The sequence below is a fragment of the Acanthochromis polyacanthus genome, chromosome 8 (genome assembly GCF_021347895.1).
Source record: "Acanthochromis polyacanthus isolate Apoly-LR-REF ecotype Palm Island chromosome 8, KAUST_Apoly_ChrSc, whole genome shotgun sequence".
Taxonomy (NCBI): Eukaryota; Metazoa; Chordata; class Actinopteri; family Pomacentridae; genus Acanthochromis; species Acanthochromis polyacanthus.
Window position 1 is genome coordinate 13,222,999 of NC_067120.1, and position 19,337 is coordinate 13,242,335.

Below are 19,337 nucleotides of genomic sequence, written 5' to 3' on the forward strand. Positions count from 1 at the left end.
GGGTGTTGTAGTGCCAGAACTTGTTGTAGTAATCACAGGAGGTGATGGAGTAGTAGACTGACATGGTATGGAATGCTTTTCAACATTACATGTCACATTGCAATATGCAGTGTAACACCACCCGCTTTTATCAGTCATGTTGTAGATCAAGTTGCCTGCATGAGTATAAAACCAAGGCAGAGATCAAAATGAGTAATGATGTGGGAAAACAAGGCAAAAGCATGTCACCATTGTTATAATGCAACTTTTGTGAAGTCTAGTCACATTTTTGCTTTTACAGTGGATAATTAAACAGTAAGTCCATGGTAAGATCAAGTTTGACTCAGCAATATAATGAATAAAATGAAGGATTCCAGTTGCTGCATTTGTTGGTCCAAAGGCTGGGCATGGACCTGGGTAATGACCAAATTTTCCTGCAGTCACTTATCCCTCCATTGTGCAAGTCAGCCACTAAGTCAGTACTACATGGGTTTGGATTAAAAGCTCTTTTTTGAACAAAATGAATGTGTTTGTTGGCATACCACATTTTTAAGAGGTGGTATGCCATCCTTGGTCCTAAATACAGGCCAACTCAGAATGAAGATTGTGATATCTCAGTATAAACAGGACCTTATAGTTAAGGTACCCTTTTCTGTTGTGATTAGACGTGCCAGGTTGCATTGAACGGACAGGTGTATGAGGGTGCTTCTCAATGTTCTCGGCTTCAACTGGAAGCAAGAGCTGCAACTCCCATTTTCGGGGCATAACTGTATGCTAAAAAGCCAGACAAACTCAAATGTTTGCCACTTCTTTTCAAGGAGAGAAAAGCTTCAAACTGGCATGCTGTTGCTCCAGGACAATGCACCACAGCACAGGTGGCAGAAGCAGAAACAGTCATATGTGGCTTTGAACTGTTGCCCCATTCAGCTCACTTACCTGGCCTGGCACCATCTGACTTCAAGAAGTGTAGAAGTGCCACCTGTGCTGTGTGGATGAGTGCGATATACTGGAGCAACAGCATGCCAGCTTGAAGCTTTTCTCTCTTTCAAAAGAAATTACAAAAAACATCTGAGTTTTTGGATAGGCTCCAGCAGCCCCCGCAACCCTAATGAGGATAAAGCAGTGTATAGAGAATGGATGGATGGATCTGAGTTTTTGTAGACAGTAATACAAGGCTTTATAATGTACAATTAGGCCCCAAAATGGAAGTATAGCCCCTGTTTCTGGCTGACACTGATTTTTTTTTTGAAGAACCCTTGTAGAGATGACAAAAATATTGCAAAGACAATATAAACAGCAACTGAAAACAATGGCACATTGCTTACCACGAAAGAATGTTGTGCCGTTGTAGATGCATAAACAAACAGTTGTTCTGCCTGGTGTTGAAGACTGAATAGATGAAGTAGTAGTTTCAAGAGAGGACTTTGTTGTGGTGGGTTTTTCTGTTACTGTGGTGGTTGTGGGAGGTTGTGCTGTGGTTGTTGCCTCTGTTGTTCCAGAGGGCTTTTCTGTGACTGTTGCAGATTCAAGAGTTGTAGTGGTAGTAGGTTTTTCTGTGCTTGTGGTTGTTGTGGTAGGTCTTGCGGTGGTGGTTTCTGCTGTTGTTCCAGAGGGTTTTTCTGTTGTGGATTCAAAAGTTGTAGTGGTAGTGGGTTTTTCTGTGATTGTGGTTGCTTTGGCAGGTCTTGTGGTAGTTGTTGCTGCTGTTATTTCAGAGAGTTTTTCTGTTGTGGTTTCAAGGGTTGTAGTGGTTGTGGGTTTTTCTGTGATTGTGGTTGTTGTGGCAGGTTTTGCAGTGATGGTTGTTACTGCTGTTGTTCCAGAGACCTTTTCTGTCGTGGATTCAAAAGATGTAGTGGTTGTGGTTATTTCTGTGATTGTGGTTGTTGTGGCAGGTTTTGCGGTGGTGGTTGCTGCTGTTGTTCCAGAGACCTTTTCTGTGACTGTTATGGTTTCAAAAGAGGTAGTGGTAATGGGTTTTTCTGTGATTGTGAATGTTGTGGAAGTTTTTTCCGTTGTTGCTGCTGTTGTTCCAGAGAGTTTTTCTGTGACTGTCGTAGCTGTAATTTTAACTTGAGCTTCTGTTGATTGTGTTGCTGTAGTACTGGATTGTACTGTGTATGTAACAACTTCCGAGGTTGCTGTGGTGGGTTTTTCTGTTGTCGCTGTCCTGCTAGTGTTTTCTGTAACTGTGGTGGTTGTTTCTGTTGTTGTTCCAGAGGGCTTTTCTGTGACTGTTGTGGATTCAAGGGTTGTAGTGGTAGTGGGTTTTTCTGTGGTTGTGGTTGTTGTGGCAGGTTTTTCAGTGGTGGTTGCTGCTGTTGTTCCAGAGGGTTTTTCTGTTGTGGATTCAAAAGTTGTAGTGGTGGTGGGTTTTTCTGTGATTGTGGTTGCTTTGGCAGGTCTTGTGGTAGTTGTTGCTGCTGTTGTTTCAGAGAGTTTTTCTGTTGTGGTTTCAAGGGTTGTAGTGGTAGTGGGTTTTTCTGTGATTGTGGTTGTTGTGGCAGGTTTTGCAGTGGTGGTTGTTACTGCTGTTGTTCCAGAGACCTTTTCTGTCGTGGATTCAAAAGATGTAGTGGTTGTGGCTATTTCTGTGATTGTAGTCGTTGTGGATGGTTTTGCTGTCGCTGTAGTTGTGGTGGATTTTTCGGTGACTATGGTTGTTGTTGTGGCAGGTCTTGTAGTGGTGGTCGCTGCTGTTGTTTCAGAGAGTTTTTCTGTTGTGGTTTCAAGGGTTGAAGTGGTAGTTGGTTTTTCTTTGACTGTGGTTGTTGTGGTAGGTTTTGTGGTGGTTGTTGCCTCTGTTGTTCCAGAAGGCTTTTCTGTGACTGTTGTAGATTCAAGAGTTGTAGTGGTAGTGGGTTTTTCTGTGATTGTGGTTGTTGTGGAAGGTTTTGCAGTCGCTGTCGTTGTGGTGGGTTTTTCAGTGACTATGGTTGTTGTTGTGGCAGGTTTTGTGGTGGTTGTTTCTGCTGTTGTTCCAGAGGGCTTTTCTGTGACTGTTGTGGTTTCAAGGGTTGTAGTGGTAGTGGGTTTTTCTGTGATTGTAGTTGTTGTGGAAGGTTTTGCAGTCGCTGTCGTTGTGGTGGGTTTTTCAGTGACTATGGTTGTTATTGTGGCAGGTTTTGTGGTGGTTGTTTCTGCTGTTGTTCCAGAGGGCTTTTCTGTGACTGTTGTGGTTTCAAGGGTTGTAGTGGTAGTGGGTTTTTCTGTGATTGTGGTTGTTGTGGTAGGTTTTTCAGTGGTGGTTGCTGCTGTTGTTCCAGAGGGTTTTTCTGTTGTGGATTCAAAAGTTGTAGTGGTGGTAGGTTTTTCTGTGATTGTGGTTGTTGTGGCAGGTTTTGCAGTGATGGTTGTTACTGCTGGTTTTCCAGAGACCTTTTCTGTCGTGGATTCAAAAGATGTAGTGGTTGTGGCTATTTCTGTGATTGTAGTTGTTGTGGATGGTTTTGCTGTCGCTGTAGTTGTGGTGGGTTTTTCGGTGACTATGGTTGTTGTTGTGGCAGGTCTTGTAGTGGTGGTCGCTGCTATTGTTTCAGAGAGTTTTTCTGTTGTGGTTTCAAGGGTTGAAGTGGTAGTTGGTTTTTCTTTGACTGTGGTTGTTGTGGCAGGTTTTGTGGTGGTTGTTGCCTCTGTTGTTCCAGAAGGTTTTTCTGTTGTGGATTCAAAAGATGTAGTGGTTGTGGTTATTTCTGTGATTGTGGTTGTTGTGGAAGGTTTTGTGGTGGTGGTTGCTGGTGTTGTTCCAGAGGGCTTTTCTGTGACTGTTGTGGTTTCAAGAGTTGTAGTGGTAGTGGGTTTTTCTGTGGTTGTGGTTGTTGTGGTAGGTTTTTCAGTGGTGGTCGCTGCTGTTGTTTCAGAGAGTTTTTCTGTTGTGGTTTCAAGGGTTGAAGTGGTAGTTGGTTTTTCTTTGACTGTGGTTGTTGTGGCAGGTTTTGTGGTGGTTGTTGCCTCTGTTGTTCCAGAAGGCTTTTCTGTGACTGTTGTAGATTCAAGAGTTGTAGTGGTAGTGGGTTTTTCTGTGATTGTGGTTGTTGTGGTAGGTCTCGCGGTGGTGGTTTCTGCTGTTGTTCCAGAGGGTTTTTCTGTTGTGGATTCAAAAGATGTAGTGGTTGTGGTTATTTCTGTGATTGTAGTTGTTGTGGAAGGTTTTGCAGTCGCTGTCGTTGTGGTGGGTTTTTCAGTGACTATGGTTGTTGTTGTGGCAGGTTTTGTGGTGGTTGTTTCTGCTGTTGTTCCAGAGGGCTTTTCTGTGACTGTTGTGGTTTCAAGGGTTGTAGTGGTAGTGGGTTTTTCTGTGGTTGTGGTTGTTGTAGTAGGTTTTTCAGTGGTGGTTGCTGCTGTTGTTCCAGAGGGTTTTTCTGTTGTGGATTCAAAAGTTGTAGTGGTGGTGGGTTTTTCTGTGATTGTGGTTGTTGTGGCAGGTTTTGCAGTGATGGTTGTTACTGCTGGTTTTCCAGAGACCTTTTCTGTCGTGGATTCAAAAGATGTAGTGGTTGTGGCTATTTCTGTGATTGTAGTTGTTGTGGATGGTTTTGCTGTCGCTGTAGTTGTGGTGGGTTTTTCAGTGACTATGGTTGTTGTTGTGGCAGGTCTTGTAGTGGTGGTCGCTGCTGTTGTTTCAGAGAGTTTTTCTGTTGTGGTTTCAAGGGTTGAAGTGGTAGTTGGTTTTTCTTTGACTGTGGTTGTTGTGGCAGGTTTTGTGGTGGTTGTTGCCTCTGTTATTCCAGAAGGGTTTTCTGTTGTGGATTCAAAAGATGTAGTGGTTGTGGTTATTTCTGTGATTGTGGTTGTTGTGGATGGTTTTGTGGTGGTGGTTGCTGGTGTTGTTCCAGAGGGTTTTTCTGTTGTGGATTCAAAAGATGTAGTGGTTGTGGTTATTTCTGTGATTGTGGTTGTTGTGGAAGGTTTTGTGGTGGTGGTTGCTGGTGTTGTTCCAGAGGGCTTTTCTGTGACTGTTGTGGTTTCAAGAGTTGTAGTGGTAGTGGGTTTTTCTGTGGTTGTGGTTGTTGTGGTAGGTTTTTCAGTGGTGGTCGCTGCTGTTGTTTCAGAGAGTTTTTCTGTTGTGGTTTCAAGGGTTGAAGTGGTAGTTGGTTTTTCTTTGACTGTGGTTGTTGTGGCAGGTTTTGTGGTGGTTGTTGCCTCTGTTGTTCCAGAAGGCTTTTCTGTGACTGTTGTAGATTCAAGAGTTGTAGTGGTAGTGGGTTTTTCTGTGATTGTGGTTGTTGTGGTAGGTCTCGCGGTGGTGGTTTCTGCTGTTGTTCCAGAGGGTTTTTCTGTTGTGGATTCAAAAGATGTAGTGGTTGTGGTTATTTCTGTGATTGTAGTTGTTGTGGAAGGTTTTGCAGTCGCTGTCTTTGTGGTGGGTTTTTCAGTGACTATGGTTGTTGTTGTGGCAGGTTTTGTGGTGGTTGTTTCTGCTGTTGTTCCAGAGGGCTTTTCTGTGACTGTTGTGGTTTCAAGGGTTGTAGTGGTAGTGGGTTTTTCTGTGGTTGTGGTTGTTGTAGTAGGTTTTTCAGTGGTGGTTGCTGCTGTTGTTCCAGAGGGTTTTTCTGTTGTGGATTCAAAAGTTGTAGTGGTGGTGGGTTTTTCTGTGATTGTGGTTGTTGTGGCAGGTTTTGCAGTGATGGTTGTTACTGCTGGTTTTCCAGAGACCTTTTCTGTCGTGGATTCAAAAGATGTAGTGGTTGTGGCTATTTCTGTGATTGTAGTTGTTGTGGATGGTTTTGCTGTCGCTGTAGTTGTGGTGGGTTTTTCAGTGACTATGGTTGTTGTTGTGGCAGGTCTTGTAGTGGTGGTCGCTGCTGTTGTTTCAGAGAGTTTTTCTGTTGTGGTTTCAAGGGTTGAAGTGGTAGTTGGTTTTTCTTTGACTGTGGTTGTTGTGGCAGGTTTTGTGGTGGTTGTTGCCTCTGTTATTCCAGAAGGGTTTTCTGTTGTGGATTCAAAAGATGTAGTGGTTGTGGTTATTTCTGTGATTGTGGTTGTTGTGGATGGTTTTGTGGTGGTGGTTGCTGGTGTTGTTCCAGAGGGTTTTTCTGTTGTGGATTCAAAAGATGTAGTGGTTGTGGTTATTTCTGTGATTGTGGTTGTTGTGGATGGTTTTGTGGTGGTGGTTGCTGGTGTTGTTCCAGAGGGCTTTTCTGTGACTGTTGTGGTTTCAAGAGTTGTAGTGGTAGTGGGTTTTTCTGTGGTTGTGGTTGTTGTGGTAGGTTTTTCAGTGGTGGTCGCTGCTGTTGTTTCAGAGAGTTTTTCTGTTGTGGTTTCAAGGGTTGAAGTGGTAGTTGGTTTTTCTTTGACTGTGGTTGTTGTGGCAGGTTTTGTGGTTGTTGTTGCCTCTGTTGTTCCAGAAGGCTTTTCTGTGACTGTTGTAGATTCAAGAGTTGTAGTGGTAGTGGGTTTTTCTGTGCTTGTGGTTGTTGTGGTAGGTCTCGCGGTGGTGGTTTCTGCTGTTGTTCCAGAGGGTTTTTCTGTTGTGGATTCAAAAGATGTAGTGGCTGTGGTTATTTCTGTGATTGTGGTTGTTGTGGTAGGTTTTGTGGTGGTGGTTGCTGCTGTTGTTCCAGAGACGTTTTCTGTGACTGTTGTAGCTGTAATTTTAACTTGAGCTTCTGTTGATTGCGTTGCTGTAGTACTGGATTGTACTGTGTATGTAACAACTTCCAAGGTTGTTGTGGTGGGTTTTTCTGTCGTCGCTGTTCTGCTAGTGTTTTCTGTAACTGTGGTGGTTGTTTCTGCTGTTGTTCCAGAGGGCTTTTCTGTGACTGTTGTGGTTTCAAGAGTTGTCGTGGTAGTAGGTTTTTCTGTGGTTGTGGTTGTTGTGGCAGGTTTTTCAGTGGTGGTCGCTGCTGTTGTTCCAGAGGGTTTTTCTGTTGTGGTTTCAAGGGTTGTAGTGGTAGTGGGTTTTTCTGTGGTTGTGGTTGTTGTGGCAGGTTTTGCGGTCATTGGTGCTGCTGTTGTTCCACAAATGTCACGACAACACTTGATTCGTATTTCATAATCTGAACATTTACGTGTAAACTGGTCTCTGTTATGACAGATCAGTCCATCTGTTGGACTACATGTTACTTTTTCCCCTAGGTCCTTCAAAGGTACATCTTTCAAATCTGCAGATCTACATTGTATTTCCAGGGGTTTTGTACAACGACTCAGATCTGGATCAGTAATGCTTTGAATGGTTTCATATTCTCCACCGTCGGCGCTGAAGTCAGGGTAATGGTTGTTTATCCATTTTGTCCATGTACAAACAATGCAGCCAGCAGTTGTTGATGTTTCTGCCATTACTGTGGTGGTTGCTGCTGCTGTTGTTGTTGTTCCAGAGGGCTTTTGTGTGACTGTTGTGGATTCAAGAGTCGTAGTGGTTGTAGGTTTTTCTGTGATTGTGGTTGTTGTGGCAGGTCTTGTGGTAGTTGTTGCTGCTGTTGTTTCAGAGAGTTTTTCTGTTGTGGTTTCAAGAGTTGTAGTGGTAGTGGGTTTTTCTGTGGTTGTGGTTGTTGTGGTTGTTGTGGTAGGTTTTGCAGTGGTGGTTTCTGCTGTTGTTCCAGAGAGTTTTTCTGTTGTGGATTCAAAAGATGTAGTGGTTGTGGTTATTTCTGTTATTGTAGTTGTTGTGGATGGTTTTGCGGTCGCTGTAGTTGTGGTGGGTTTTTCGGTGACTATAGTTGTTGTTGTGGCAGGTTTTGTGGTGGTTGTTGCTGCTGTTGTTCCAGAAGGCTTTTCAGTGACTGTTGTGGATTCAGTAGTAGTAGTTGTAGTAGGTTTTTCTGTGATTGTGGTTGTTGTGGCAGATTTTGTGGTGGTTGTTGCTGCTGTTGTTCCAGAGGGCTTTTCTGTGACCGTTGTGGATTCAACAGTAGTAGTGGTAGTGGGTTTTTCTGTGGTTGTGGTTGTTGTGGCAGGTTTTGCGGTGGTTGGTGCTGCTGTTGTTCCACAAATGTCACGACAACACTTGATTCGTATTTCATAATCTGAACATTTACGTGTAAACTGGTCTCTGTTATGACAGATCAGTCCATCTGTTGGACTACATGTTACTTTTTCCCCTAGGTCCTTCAAAGGTACATCTTTCAAATCTGCAGATCTACATTGTATTTCCAGGGGTTTTGTACAACGACTCAGATCTGGATCAGTAATGCTTTGAATGGTTTCATATTCTCCACCGTCGGCGCCGAAGTCAGGGTAATGGTTGTTTATCCATTTTGTCCATGTACAAACAATGCAGCCAGCAGTTGTTGATGTTTCTGCCATTACTGTGGTGGTTGCTGCTGCTGTTGTTGTTGTTCCAGAGGGTTTTTCTGTGACTGTTGTAGATTCAATAGTTGTAGTGGTAGTGGGTTTTTCTGTGGTTGTGGTTGTTGTGGTAGATTTTGCAGTGGTGGTTGTTGCTGTTGTTCCAGAGGGCTTTTCTGTGACTGTTGTGGATTCAGCGGTTGTTGTGGCTTTTGTGGTAGGTTTTCCTGTAGCAACGGTGGTTTCTGTAGATAGAGTTGTTGAGAACGATGGCAGTGTTGTTGTTTTGGACATTGGGGTTGAGAAGGTCAAAGCAGTTGTAACAGCCTCCGTTGTAGCATTAGGAGTCTTTTGAGTTGTTGTGATGGGTATTTCTGTGGTGATTTGTGGGACAAAAAATGAGACCAAAGCATTTAGTTTTCCTCACTAGGGTCAAATCCTATAAGAACAAACACCTAGGCTTTGTGATCTTGAGTGTCTTGTTCTTACCAGTTGTGCTAAAGACAAAAATTGTTGTCGTTGTTGGAGCAGTAGTAGTGCAAGGCTTCATGTCTCTGGTCATATTTCCATTTTCTCCACAAACAGCAGTGATACAGGTTCCATCTCCATCATGGGTATCATAGACTGTTTCTCCATAGTGGTATGTTTGACCATTATATAAGCAAAAACATTCTGCAAAAGAAGCACATTGCAGAAATTATTGTTTCGACATCTTCACATTGTTGTCTTAATAAATCTGTATGCTACATTTCTTAGTGACAACAATCAATTCAAGCAACAGTCATAAGCATAACGTTGTTTATTCTACTTACTTTGGACATCATTGCTGCACACCTTGGTTGTTGAGTTGCAAGAACTGAAAGAGAAACAAGAGAAGAAAGGTTTATCTTTAATAAATTTAAGAACAAAATTCATTTACTTACTCTATGTTTCTGTGCTATTGTGAATATTTTCGGTATTACCTTATTTCTTTGTTATTTAAATTTATGCAGCATTTAATTTGGTTTAATACCAGATAAAATAGTCGTGACACTATGATATCACGACCCAATTAATTTTTTTCAGAGACTCTATAAAAGTTATTATGAATCTTTGCACCAAGTGAGGAATTTGTATGTTGGGAAGTGCCCTACCAGCTCTGACAGTTCTTTGACGGCATGGGGTCCCCTTCTGTATAATGCTTCCCTTCATCATCATAGCAGCCACATTCCTCCTTTGACACACACTTCATAGAGACTTCTTCCAAATAAGGCTGTTCAGGTGGGCAAGTTGGATAGCAGCCTTAAAAAGTAAAATGTCTTTGTAAATTGCAAAATTGGCACAGAATGGGTGCAGGCACAAAATCTCACCTCAGCCTTGTGAACAATTCTGAGTCGTGGAAACACATCAATAAACAGCTGAATTTAAAACGTAATCAAGATCACATTATAAATTTTAATGGAAAAGAGCATGCATTGTCAGTAGCCTCTCGCTGAATAATTCTAACCTTGAAAATGCACATATGAGCCCTTTTTCATCATGTATACCTTCTAATGCTGGAAGTTGATTGTAGCAGTTTCCTGATGGATTCCTGCATGTCTTCATGCATTTTTTTCCACAAGGCTTATAGTGCCATTCACACTCTCCATCAGGGTTGTAAAAATCACAGAATAGAGCTAATTAAATGAAAGACAGGAATATTAACAAGATAAAGTATTGCACAGTTGTGCATGGAATTTTTGTAATAACAAGATACTCATACTTGCATATATTGAAGGTACAGACACATCATACATTGTATTTTTTCTCAGTTTCTGCACATAACATATACAAAATAAGAAGAACAAACTCACGGCAGATGGTGGGTGTTCTCCATTTCACACAGGCTCCAGCCTCATTACAGGCTGCTGCGTAGGCGGCTACAGCGGAACAGAAACACTCACGGTCTCCCCCCGAATTGCAGGCACATGAGTCTCTCACACAAGCATCATAATAGTGTCCTTTTTCCACCTGTTTAAAAGATGACATTACAAATGTAAGAAAAGTAGATTGCTAACTACATTCTGCAGCGACAGAAATCACAATTTACTAGTTACAGTGACTTTGAGATTATTTGTCATGTGACAATGCTTGCCAGTTAGTTTTTTTTTTTTACCTTTGAATGGCAGGCAGCAAATACTTCACTCGTGATAATGCTGCACTTTTTAGTTGCCCATGCCATCCTATTCGAGTACAGATTGCAGGGATTTTGTTGAGTCTTTGCATTTGGGCATTTAGTTTGCACTTTCCAGCTGTTTCCAAAATCAAGCGGTTTAACCACCACTTCTTTGTTTCTTGTGGTCAAATCGTTCTTGATTTTCCCATCGTAATTCCCGCACAGGCCACAGACTTTGCCCTGGGATAAAATGACACTTATTAGGTCTGTAAAATTATCAAATTATCAAGTATCTGACAACCTGAATTTGTGCTCACCCACCCTGAATTTGTTGCTGAGTCTGATCATGAGTGTTGTCTTCTTATTCCAAATGAGAACAAGACCATTCTCTGCCTCAATGACAACATATAAACCCATAGTGTGGACTTTAAAGGGTATGTCCTCCCCTTTGCTTTGTTTGATAACCTTGGCATTTTCTTCTGACAGGAGAATTTCATTATTCTGAAAGAAACAAAGCACGATTATTTGGAATCCTGCAAAGCCATTTTGATCATTTTTAAAACAGAATTTGAAATGAATAAAGCAGAGTTCATGTGGATGTGTGTTGAATTCACCAAAAAACCTCCCCAAAACAATCCATTTCCTAATTGTGATTTTTCTAAAAATGGAAGCACATATGAAACACGGTCCATGCTGCTGCCTTCAGTGCAACACACTGTATCAATGGCAGCATTTCACCAATTAGCCACAGCACTGAAACCACTGACAAATGAATAACATGAATAATCTTATCACAGTGCAAAGCGCTTTTATGTTGTGGCTGATTGGTGTATAATTTCTGTCTTATGTAAAACTTTACATCTGATTCTCACATTGAAGACTTTTACCATTTACAAGGATAATCAAGGTCAAATTCAATATGTTGGATCAAACAGAACAATCAACCCTAATCTTTAACGCATATAAATTACTGACCACCTTAACCTTTTTCTCATAACTATTAGATAAAATCAGTTTTTTTCATTTGTGGATGCACTTAGCTTCCATAGTTACGTACCCCTAAATAGAGCTTGATTTTCATGGAGCAAATGTTTGCAGTGGTTTCACAGGGCACGTTCTTAGTCAGCAGCTTGAAGGAGCCTTTGTCTTCATCTCCGCAATAATCCTGAAAGAATCTTAGGTCAGTATCACAAGACGGACTTGACGAGTCAGAAAGATTGAACATAGCTTTGTACTATACCTGAGAGACGATGTAGTCACAGTCCCCATTAAAGCTAAATTTCTTATCATCAAAAGTGGTGTAATGCCCCGCTCCATATATGGTACAGGTTTCATCACATTCATGATCTGTGCATTCCCATTGTCTGCTTTTGCATGTGCTAAGATTTAAAATAAAGAAGATTTATTATCCACAGTTCTAAAAGCAACTGCGAAGTGACAGCTAATTAAATGAAAGACAGGAATATTAACATATATATACTGCACCATAAAAGGCTCACCATGTATTGCATCTCACAGTGATTGATTGCCCAGGATTATAGGATTCTCCATTATGCAGACATGGGCAGTCCTCCTTCTTAATACAGCCTCCTTTACCATCTGACAGCAGGCCTTCAGGACATACGCAGCCTGAGATACACTGTGTACTGACCTACGCAGCACAACAGTAATTATTTAACATGTGATTCTGTGTACACATGACTAGAATATCTAACGGTAGTCATGAACCATTATCCCACTCTTACACATTCTGTGTCCAGTGTCTGGCAGCTGTTTAGGCACTCGGATCCGGTGTCACCTGGCTTTGCGTTTGAGCAGTTGAATAAAACCATTGGAGCAGTGCATGCTGATGACAGCGACAACGTGTTACAAAGGACATTACTGCATGTTTGCTGATGCTAATGCTGCGCTTTACTATCGATGATAACAGTGTTTTGAACCTACTTTCACTTATGTGGCTTCCTTTACAGTCCAATTTTCCACCATGGCAGAAGCTGCAATGCATAGAAAGATAGGCAAGATAAGAAAAGTGGGCAAAGAATGGAAACATATTTAACAGTTCACTTACATTTCCACCAGCAGTTACCTTTGGGATAAATGAAATATTTAATTATATGTGCCGTTGTGTATATTTATTTACACTGTTTGCAGGAAAACCAGAAGCAAGAACATCTGCTTCACTAAATCACACTTGCAGAAAGTACTGTGGGTACAGTGGGGGATTTTTTTACACAAGTTCAAATCTGAAATCACTTATAGATTTGTGAACACATTACAGATTAACGTACAATTTTATTGGCACAAGTATAGACTAGCATTCAGTTTTACATCAATTGCTACAATAATGCTGCCATGAACAGTTGAAGCCAGAAAGCAGAATATTTCCCTTAGGACTGGTCCGAATAGTGGTTTCTGGTCTCTGGATATTCGGGCCCGATTAAAGACAAATATCCGAATATTCATTCCGCCCCGTAACATCCAACGGAGGGGGAGGGTGGCGGAGATGGCCTGAGTATTTGGATCCATTTGTCTGGTCTCTCGGACGCAAATTTTGCACACTGCCTTCGTTTTGTCTTCAGTTAAACTGAAGAATTCCCAAACAGCAGAGGTCTTCAGCATCTTGTCTAGTGTTTACGCAACAAAGTGAAACGTGACGTCAGAGTCGGCAGTCACCTGGCCATTCAGGTGGTGGTAACGAACACGAATGGATGAGCCAAGATGAGCCGAACGCGGCGGGATGAGCCAAAGTGGGCCGAAGGCGAAGGGAAGAGACAAGCTTCGAATATTCCTATTTTCGTCTGGGGGGAGGAGGGGGTGATCACATAGTGGGGGGCAATATTCGGATACCAAAATTAATATCCGGATACTGCCGTAGCGAACGAATATTCGGATATTCGGGATATTCGGGCCCTAATTTCACTGCACATGAAGAATTATGCTTAATATGAAAACTGTACTTCAGATAACCCAAATGACAGACAATTTGCTCAAGGTTTCACAGGGTTTCTCTTTCATCTACTCTCTGCTTGTCTGTTTCCCATCAGTAAACTAATTATGTTAATAATGTTCAGCTTTGATTCACAGGAAACACTGAAATCCTCACCATGTTTGTCCGTGCACCGTAATGACCTTTCCAGAGCGCACAATTATGTCACCGACATGACAGGAGCATCGTTCCGCCAACACACACTCTCCCTTCTCATTTAGATAAGTTCCCTCAGCACAGCCGCAGCCATCGAGCGGGGTAAAGTTAACCTCACATGTCAAATCTGATTGGCTAAGAGAGCGGCAGGTGCGGCCGCAGCTTGTCATCTGGTAGTCGTACACAAAATTAGAAGGACAGACTTCTGTGTAATTGTCTGTTGAGAGAAGAAAAGTGTTTATTCACTCAGTGAATAAACACTGAAGACAGACAGACTGAAGTTAGTCCACCATCAATTGCTTTGGATTAAACCTACCACATATGCTGGCCCTCCATTCTTCCAGGATGACACCTGCAGCAGCACATGCATGGACATAGGAGGAAATGGCAGCACACATGCACTCCTCACTCTTTTCGCAGGCACAGCTGTCGTAAATACAAGTCTGCACAAAAGAGCAGCAACAAGTGAAATGAGACACTAAAATGTAGTTTTATTAAGAAGCAAAATAAAACAAATATGTACACACGCATTAGGCTGCACGCAATAGGAACAGGAATCATTGCTTACGTCTTGATAGTCTTCTGGGTTTACTTCAGAGTGGCATTCTGAAAAAATCCCATCTGGGTCTGACAACTTGGAGCACCAGTGCTTGGCATATTGTTCTGCAGAGAGAAATAGACATGTTCACTGGTAGAGCACTGCAAAGAGTGTTGTTAAAGTGTAACTTCACCCTCAGCTCTCAGCGTAACCCCACTGACTCACTGTCATGCTAAAAAAGTAGAATTAAAAGGATTCAAATTCCACTGTTCTGAGAGAAAGTCCTCTGTCTAACCGTTGGCACAATCACATCCTGCACTCATGTATTCTTAGAGAAAAACATTGTGATTTGCTCAAATTTCAGATCACGAGATGTATTATAAAGCCTCAAAATGTAGCCAAGAGGTGGTGTAGTTTCCTCTCAAACCACTTGAATTACAATCTGTTGAGAGTTTTTCAACATTAGTGGCAAAGAAATAACTGCATAACTCAACCTTGAAAGCACATTTGGCATCAGTGTGTGCAGTCCTCTAAAACCTAGAGCACGATGTCTGTAACCTACCTCTGTCTGCACTCAAATCGCAGGGGTGTGCAACTATGTCTGTCACATCAGGGCAGCTTGTTTTGGTCTTCCATGTGTTGGCAAATGTCACAGCTGTTCCCTCAATTAGTCCGTTTCTTGCTCTGAAGTCATCATTTTCAACATCATTAAAATTTCCACAAAGACCTGAATAAAGAAAATGACACATTGATTTATTAGTCAATAAAATAGTAAATGCAAAATGCTCCTTCTTTACACTTTAATCAGTTCTGCTCCAGATTTAATACACACCGCTGAGTTTCCCTTTAATGGAAGTACTGGCTTTGATGTAGACCTGCATGGTTGGTACGAGCTGAATCTCCAGATGAAGCCCGAAGGTGGTGCTGATTACAACAAAGAATGTAGATGGTTTGAAGACTGTGACTTCATCTGTGAAGAAAAAAAATGTTTTCCTCCAAAATCAGTTGTTTCAATTTGAGCAAACTCGCTTATGGGTTGTGACTCCATAAAAGAAATTCACCTGTGAAAAATGGAAGCTGAGAGACCTGTTTGTTGCGTAAAACCTGCCCACTGGCTTCGACTACAACCACCTGCAGGTCAAAGTGAGGTGATACATCAGGAAACGCTATCTGAATGCTGTCCAACATATATTAGATGGAGAGAACAACATAAATGAGCCTTTAAATATGTTTTACTGTGTTCTCGTGTCGTCGTAGAGTGACTGTTGTCAGGCAAGTTGCCCTGTTTGATTTTTCACATTCAACCAAGTCCCCAAGGACACTGAAAGTCCCATTAGTTTCCTATAGTCAAGAAGAGAAAAATACACTTAATTACACTTTATTTTATTATTTACATTTGCTGTCATTTTCTTTCTCAGTTAAAGGACAGAATAAATACCTTGGAGAGCACATAAGAGCAGTCTCCATGGAAAGTGTAAGTTTTATCATCAAAGGTGGAGAAGTGAGAGCCGCCACGTATGGAGCAGACACCAGGACAGTCCACATCCTGACAGTTCCACTGACCCCGAGAACAGGTGCTGTCAACAGAGGTCAGTAATGCCAACTGCACAAACCATCTTATAAACGCATGCTGTGAATGCAAAAGTTACCAGTTTTGACAGGCTTTTGAGTACGACTCCCCAGGGTCGTATCGCTGACCGTTGTGCAAGCAGGAGCACTGGTTCACAGCGACACACCCGCTTTGCGTGATGTCATCAAAGACGGTCCCTTGGGAAGAACATGATGACATACTTAGTTTTAAGCCAACAATAAGTTGCTTTACACAACCCTGTAAGAGAGCCGTACATGCGCTGCAAATGTAAATTCAACTTTCTCAAGACATGGCCCATCGTCAAAAATAATGTTGAGGTCAAAAGGATATGAACAAATATATAACATACCAAACACTATTTTGAGTATTTTTTTTATGTAAAACAAGTTTGTTGGTATGAAATAGTTTTGAACCAGGTTGAAATTGGACTATGCAGAGTTCTAAATTTCTAATATATCAGAATAGGAGAGTGAAATAACAGTGTCATTAGCATAAAGGTGTATAAAATTATTTGAACATATCTGACGTACACTACCAGTCCAAAGTTTGGACACACCTTCTCATTTAATGGTTTTTCTTTACTTTCATGACTATGTACATTGTAGATTCTCACGGAAGACATCAAAACTATGAATAAACAAATATGGAATTAAAATTGAAGGCACTGAACCAGCATGGCTCCCACAGTACCCTGCAGTAACATGCCATTAGGTTTGCATTTAGTTGGACAATTATTTATTTTTCAACCGGACAATGACCCCAAACACACCTCCAGGCTGTGTCTAAGAGCTATTTGACCAAAAAGGAGAGTGATGGAGTGCTGCGTCAGATGACCTGTCCTCCACAGTCACCTGACCTGAACCCAATCCAGATGGTTTGGGATGAGATGGACCACAGAGTGAAGGCAACAAGTGCTCAGCATCTCTGAAAACTCCTTCAAGACTGCTGGAAAACCATTTCAGGTGACTACTTCATGAAGGTCATTGAGAGAAGGCTAAGAGTGTGCAAAGCAGTAATGAAAACAAAGGGTAGCTATTTTGAAGAATCTAAAATATAAAACATGATTTGATTTATTACACACTTTTTTGTTTACTACATAATTCCATGTGTTCAGTCATAGTTTTGATGTCTTCAGTGAGCATCTACAATGTAAATAGTCATGAAAATAAAGAAAAAACATTAAATAAGAAGGTGTGTCCAAAGTTTTGACTGGTAAAATGGTGAAATGTGAAGGTATCCTAAGGTGGAACCTCGCCCTTCCCCACAATTGAATAGACTGAGAACCCAGAGAGAGGACACACTGATGTCTATTTTTGGTCAAGAAATAATTCGAACAAGTAACTCTCTGTGAAATTACAACTTTTCCGACACTGATATTGATGAAAACGAGTAACAAACTATTGCTTCAGATAACTCAGCACCTCAAATTACTGAGGGATGTTAAATCCAGGAAACTTACCGGATGGACAAAAGCATCCATCTATGCAGTGCTCATCACTCGTTCGGCTTCCCTGTGGGTTGCTGCAGGTGTCAGTACACGGATTACCACATTCCTTATACTCCATGTTGAAGGGGCATGTTTTTGCTATTCAGCACACAAAAATGTAAATTTAGAAACACAGATTGAGATGTAACTAAAGTAACAAAATCAAAGCTTGAGAATGGACAAATCTTATTCCTGTTCTCACCGCATAGTTGTGCGGTCTTCCACTGCTGTGGGTTCCCGCCAGCATGAGAACACTGCCGGGAGTACTCTGATATTGTCGAACACAAGCATGAAGCATTGCTGCTACAGTAACACAAGTCTTCCTCACAGGCTTTAATAAAGGAGTTGGTGTCAATCAGGTCTTGACAGCTGAGGAATGCTGGTCCAGTAAGCAGGTTCTCACAGGTCTTTGTCTGTGGGCAACAGTATATCTTATTAAACAGTACCTAAACAATATGAAGTCATTAAAAGCAAACATTTTTTCGCATACCTGCTTTGCACAAGTCTGTTTGGATAAAGAGGCTGTTTCTTCACAGCTGTCAGTGGGACCACTGGCTTTCCATCGTGAGGCATACAGTTCAAGATTTACAGAATCCTCTGTTTGAAGAGAAAAGGGATGTTTTATCAAGTTTAAAGACTGATTTGAGTGTTTCGGTTAGTTTTAAACATCAACATTTTGTATTTACCTGACTGAATGAACTCATCATGAATCTGGACTCCATTGAAGTCGCCACACAGGCCACATGTTTGGTTCTTAAATTTTGCATCCAGCTCAATCTAAAAAACAGTTAGAATTTTAAAAAAAAATTCAACCACAGATATTAAGATGAAATCCCCCAGTGTTACATTTTTTTTTCAGATGCCCTTTGTGCACAGTGTCTGGTGCAGCTTTTTGTGTTCAGCCATATAGGAACAACAAGATTTGTTTAAATCTAAAAACTCCATCTGAAGTTTGGTTTGTCAACTGCTGTCTCCGTGTACGAATAATCAAGCCTCTCTAAACAGTGATTGTACACTGTTCTCTTTAACCTTTCTAAAGTATACAAAATATATGTTTTAACACACTAGTGACACACTGTTACACTAACCTTGGTAGTATTTGATTTTTGTAGACCTTCCCATCACAACAGCATTGCCAGAAAAAATAAATTGTTGACATGCCCTTTAGAAAAGCACTGGACCTACACAACTAGATTTTGATTTAACATGGGCTAAAAGAAATGTTAAAATCACCTAATTCAATTTGGTAATCTTTTAAATAGTGCTCAAGATAATTCATTTATTACAGACTAGTCCAGTCAGGTCATATACAAAAATGTATAATTTAAATAGGTTTTTTTTTAAAAAAAAACCCATAACAAACAGACAAACAAAAACTGTGAATACACATACCCAGAGGGAATCTTTTTGATTCCACATGACGACCAAACCCAGATCTGCCTCGATTTGAACATAGGACTCAGCAGTTTTTACGATTGAAATGCCAGTCTCGCTGAATGGCATATCGACACTAGAGAGGACAAAGAAATCATAACAGTTTCATGATTAAAAATTAACAGTTAACGTACCCAGCTGGTAATTAAAAGTGAGATTATCCAAACAAACTCACGGGTTGCCATTGACTTTAATGGAATCGCTGGTTAATTCCACCCAAACTACATCCAGCTTCATCAAGACTTTCTTAATAGTGACAACACCATTTATCTCCTGTTGCTGGAGCTGAATGTTAAAACTGTCATAGCTGCCTTTACACTGGTGCGACAGGATGTAGTTGCAAGTGAGTGGAAGATCGAAGAAATCTCCATCGAAAGTCATGAAGTGGTAGTTTCCCCATATGCTGCACAACTGGCCATTGTGAGAGGATCTCAGCTCTAGTTTGTGGAGCAAAAACTTTCCTTAGACAGCAGTTTGTAGTGTAAATGTTTTGCTTTTTTAAAGTTTAGTTTAGTTTTATCTTTGAAAAAAACTAATTATTACCTGTGACTACTGGCATTTTGGTCACTGTCTGAATCGTAACTGAAAAAAGAAAAAAAAAACGTTTAGCTCATAACTGCACACTATTATAGAGTGAGACAAAAGCAGACTGTATTTACATTTCTATCATCCAGTATACACAAGAAACAAATAGAAGAACCTCCTACATTTGATCAGTTGTTCTTCACAGGATGTGGCCTTTTATACCTAATAGACACTCAGTGCCTAACAGACACTGCAGGGTTATACGGTTTGATAAGGTCTCAT

At 41.2% G+C, this 19,337-nt stretch overlaps 1 protein-coding gene and 1 long non-coding RNA gene across 3 annotated transcripts; one reads left to right on the forward strand and one right to left on the reverse strand.

The window, feature by feature from the left end:
• Positions 1-2,274: 2,274 nt before the first annotated feature.
• Positions 2,275-5,848, forward strand: LOC127534980 (uncharacterized). 2 transcript variants are annotated; one of them, XR_007943620.1, is made up of 3 exons: positions 2,275-2,351; positions 3,288-3,485; positions 5,763-5,848. It is a non-coding gene; the product is annotated as an uncharacterized LOC127534980 (long non-coding RNA). The 2 variants fall into 2 exon arrangements; XR_007943619.1 differs by lacking the exon at positions 5,763-5,848 and adding an exon at positions 4,572-4,657.
• Positions 5,849-7,256: 1,408 nt separating this feature from the next.
• Positions 7,257-18,515, reverse strand: LOC110950318 (mucin-2-like). Its single transcript, XM_051952076.1, has 10 exons — positions 18,489-18,515; positions 17,782-17,873; positions 17,587-17,668; positions 17,299-17,509; positions 17,070-17,195; positions 15,669-15,786; positions 15,458-15,596; positions 15,256-15,360; positions 15,124-15,150; positions 7,257-7,277 (listed from the first exon to the last, which is right to left on the reverse strand). The coding sequence occupies exons 1-10, from the start codon at positions 18,513-18,515 to the stop codon at positions 7,257-7,259; spliced, it is 948 nt and encodes a 315-aa protein (XP_051808036.1).
• Between the last annotated feature and the right edge of the window lie 822 nt (positions 18,516-19,337).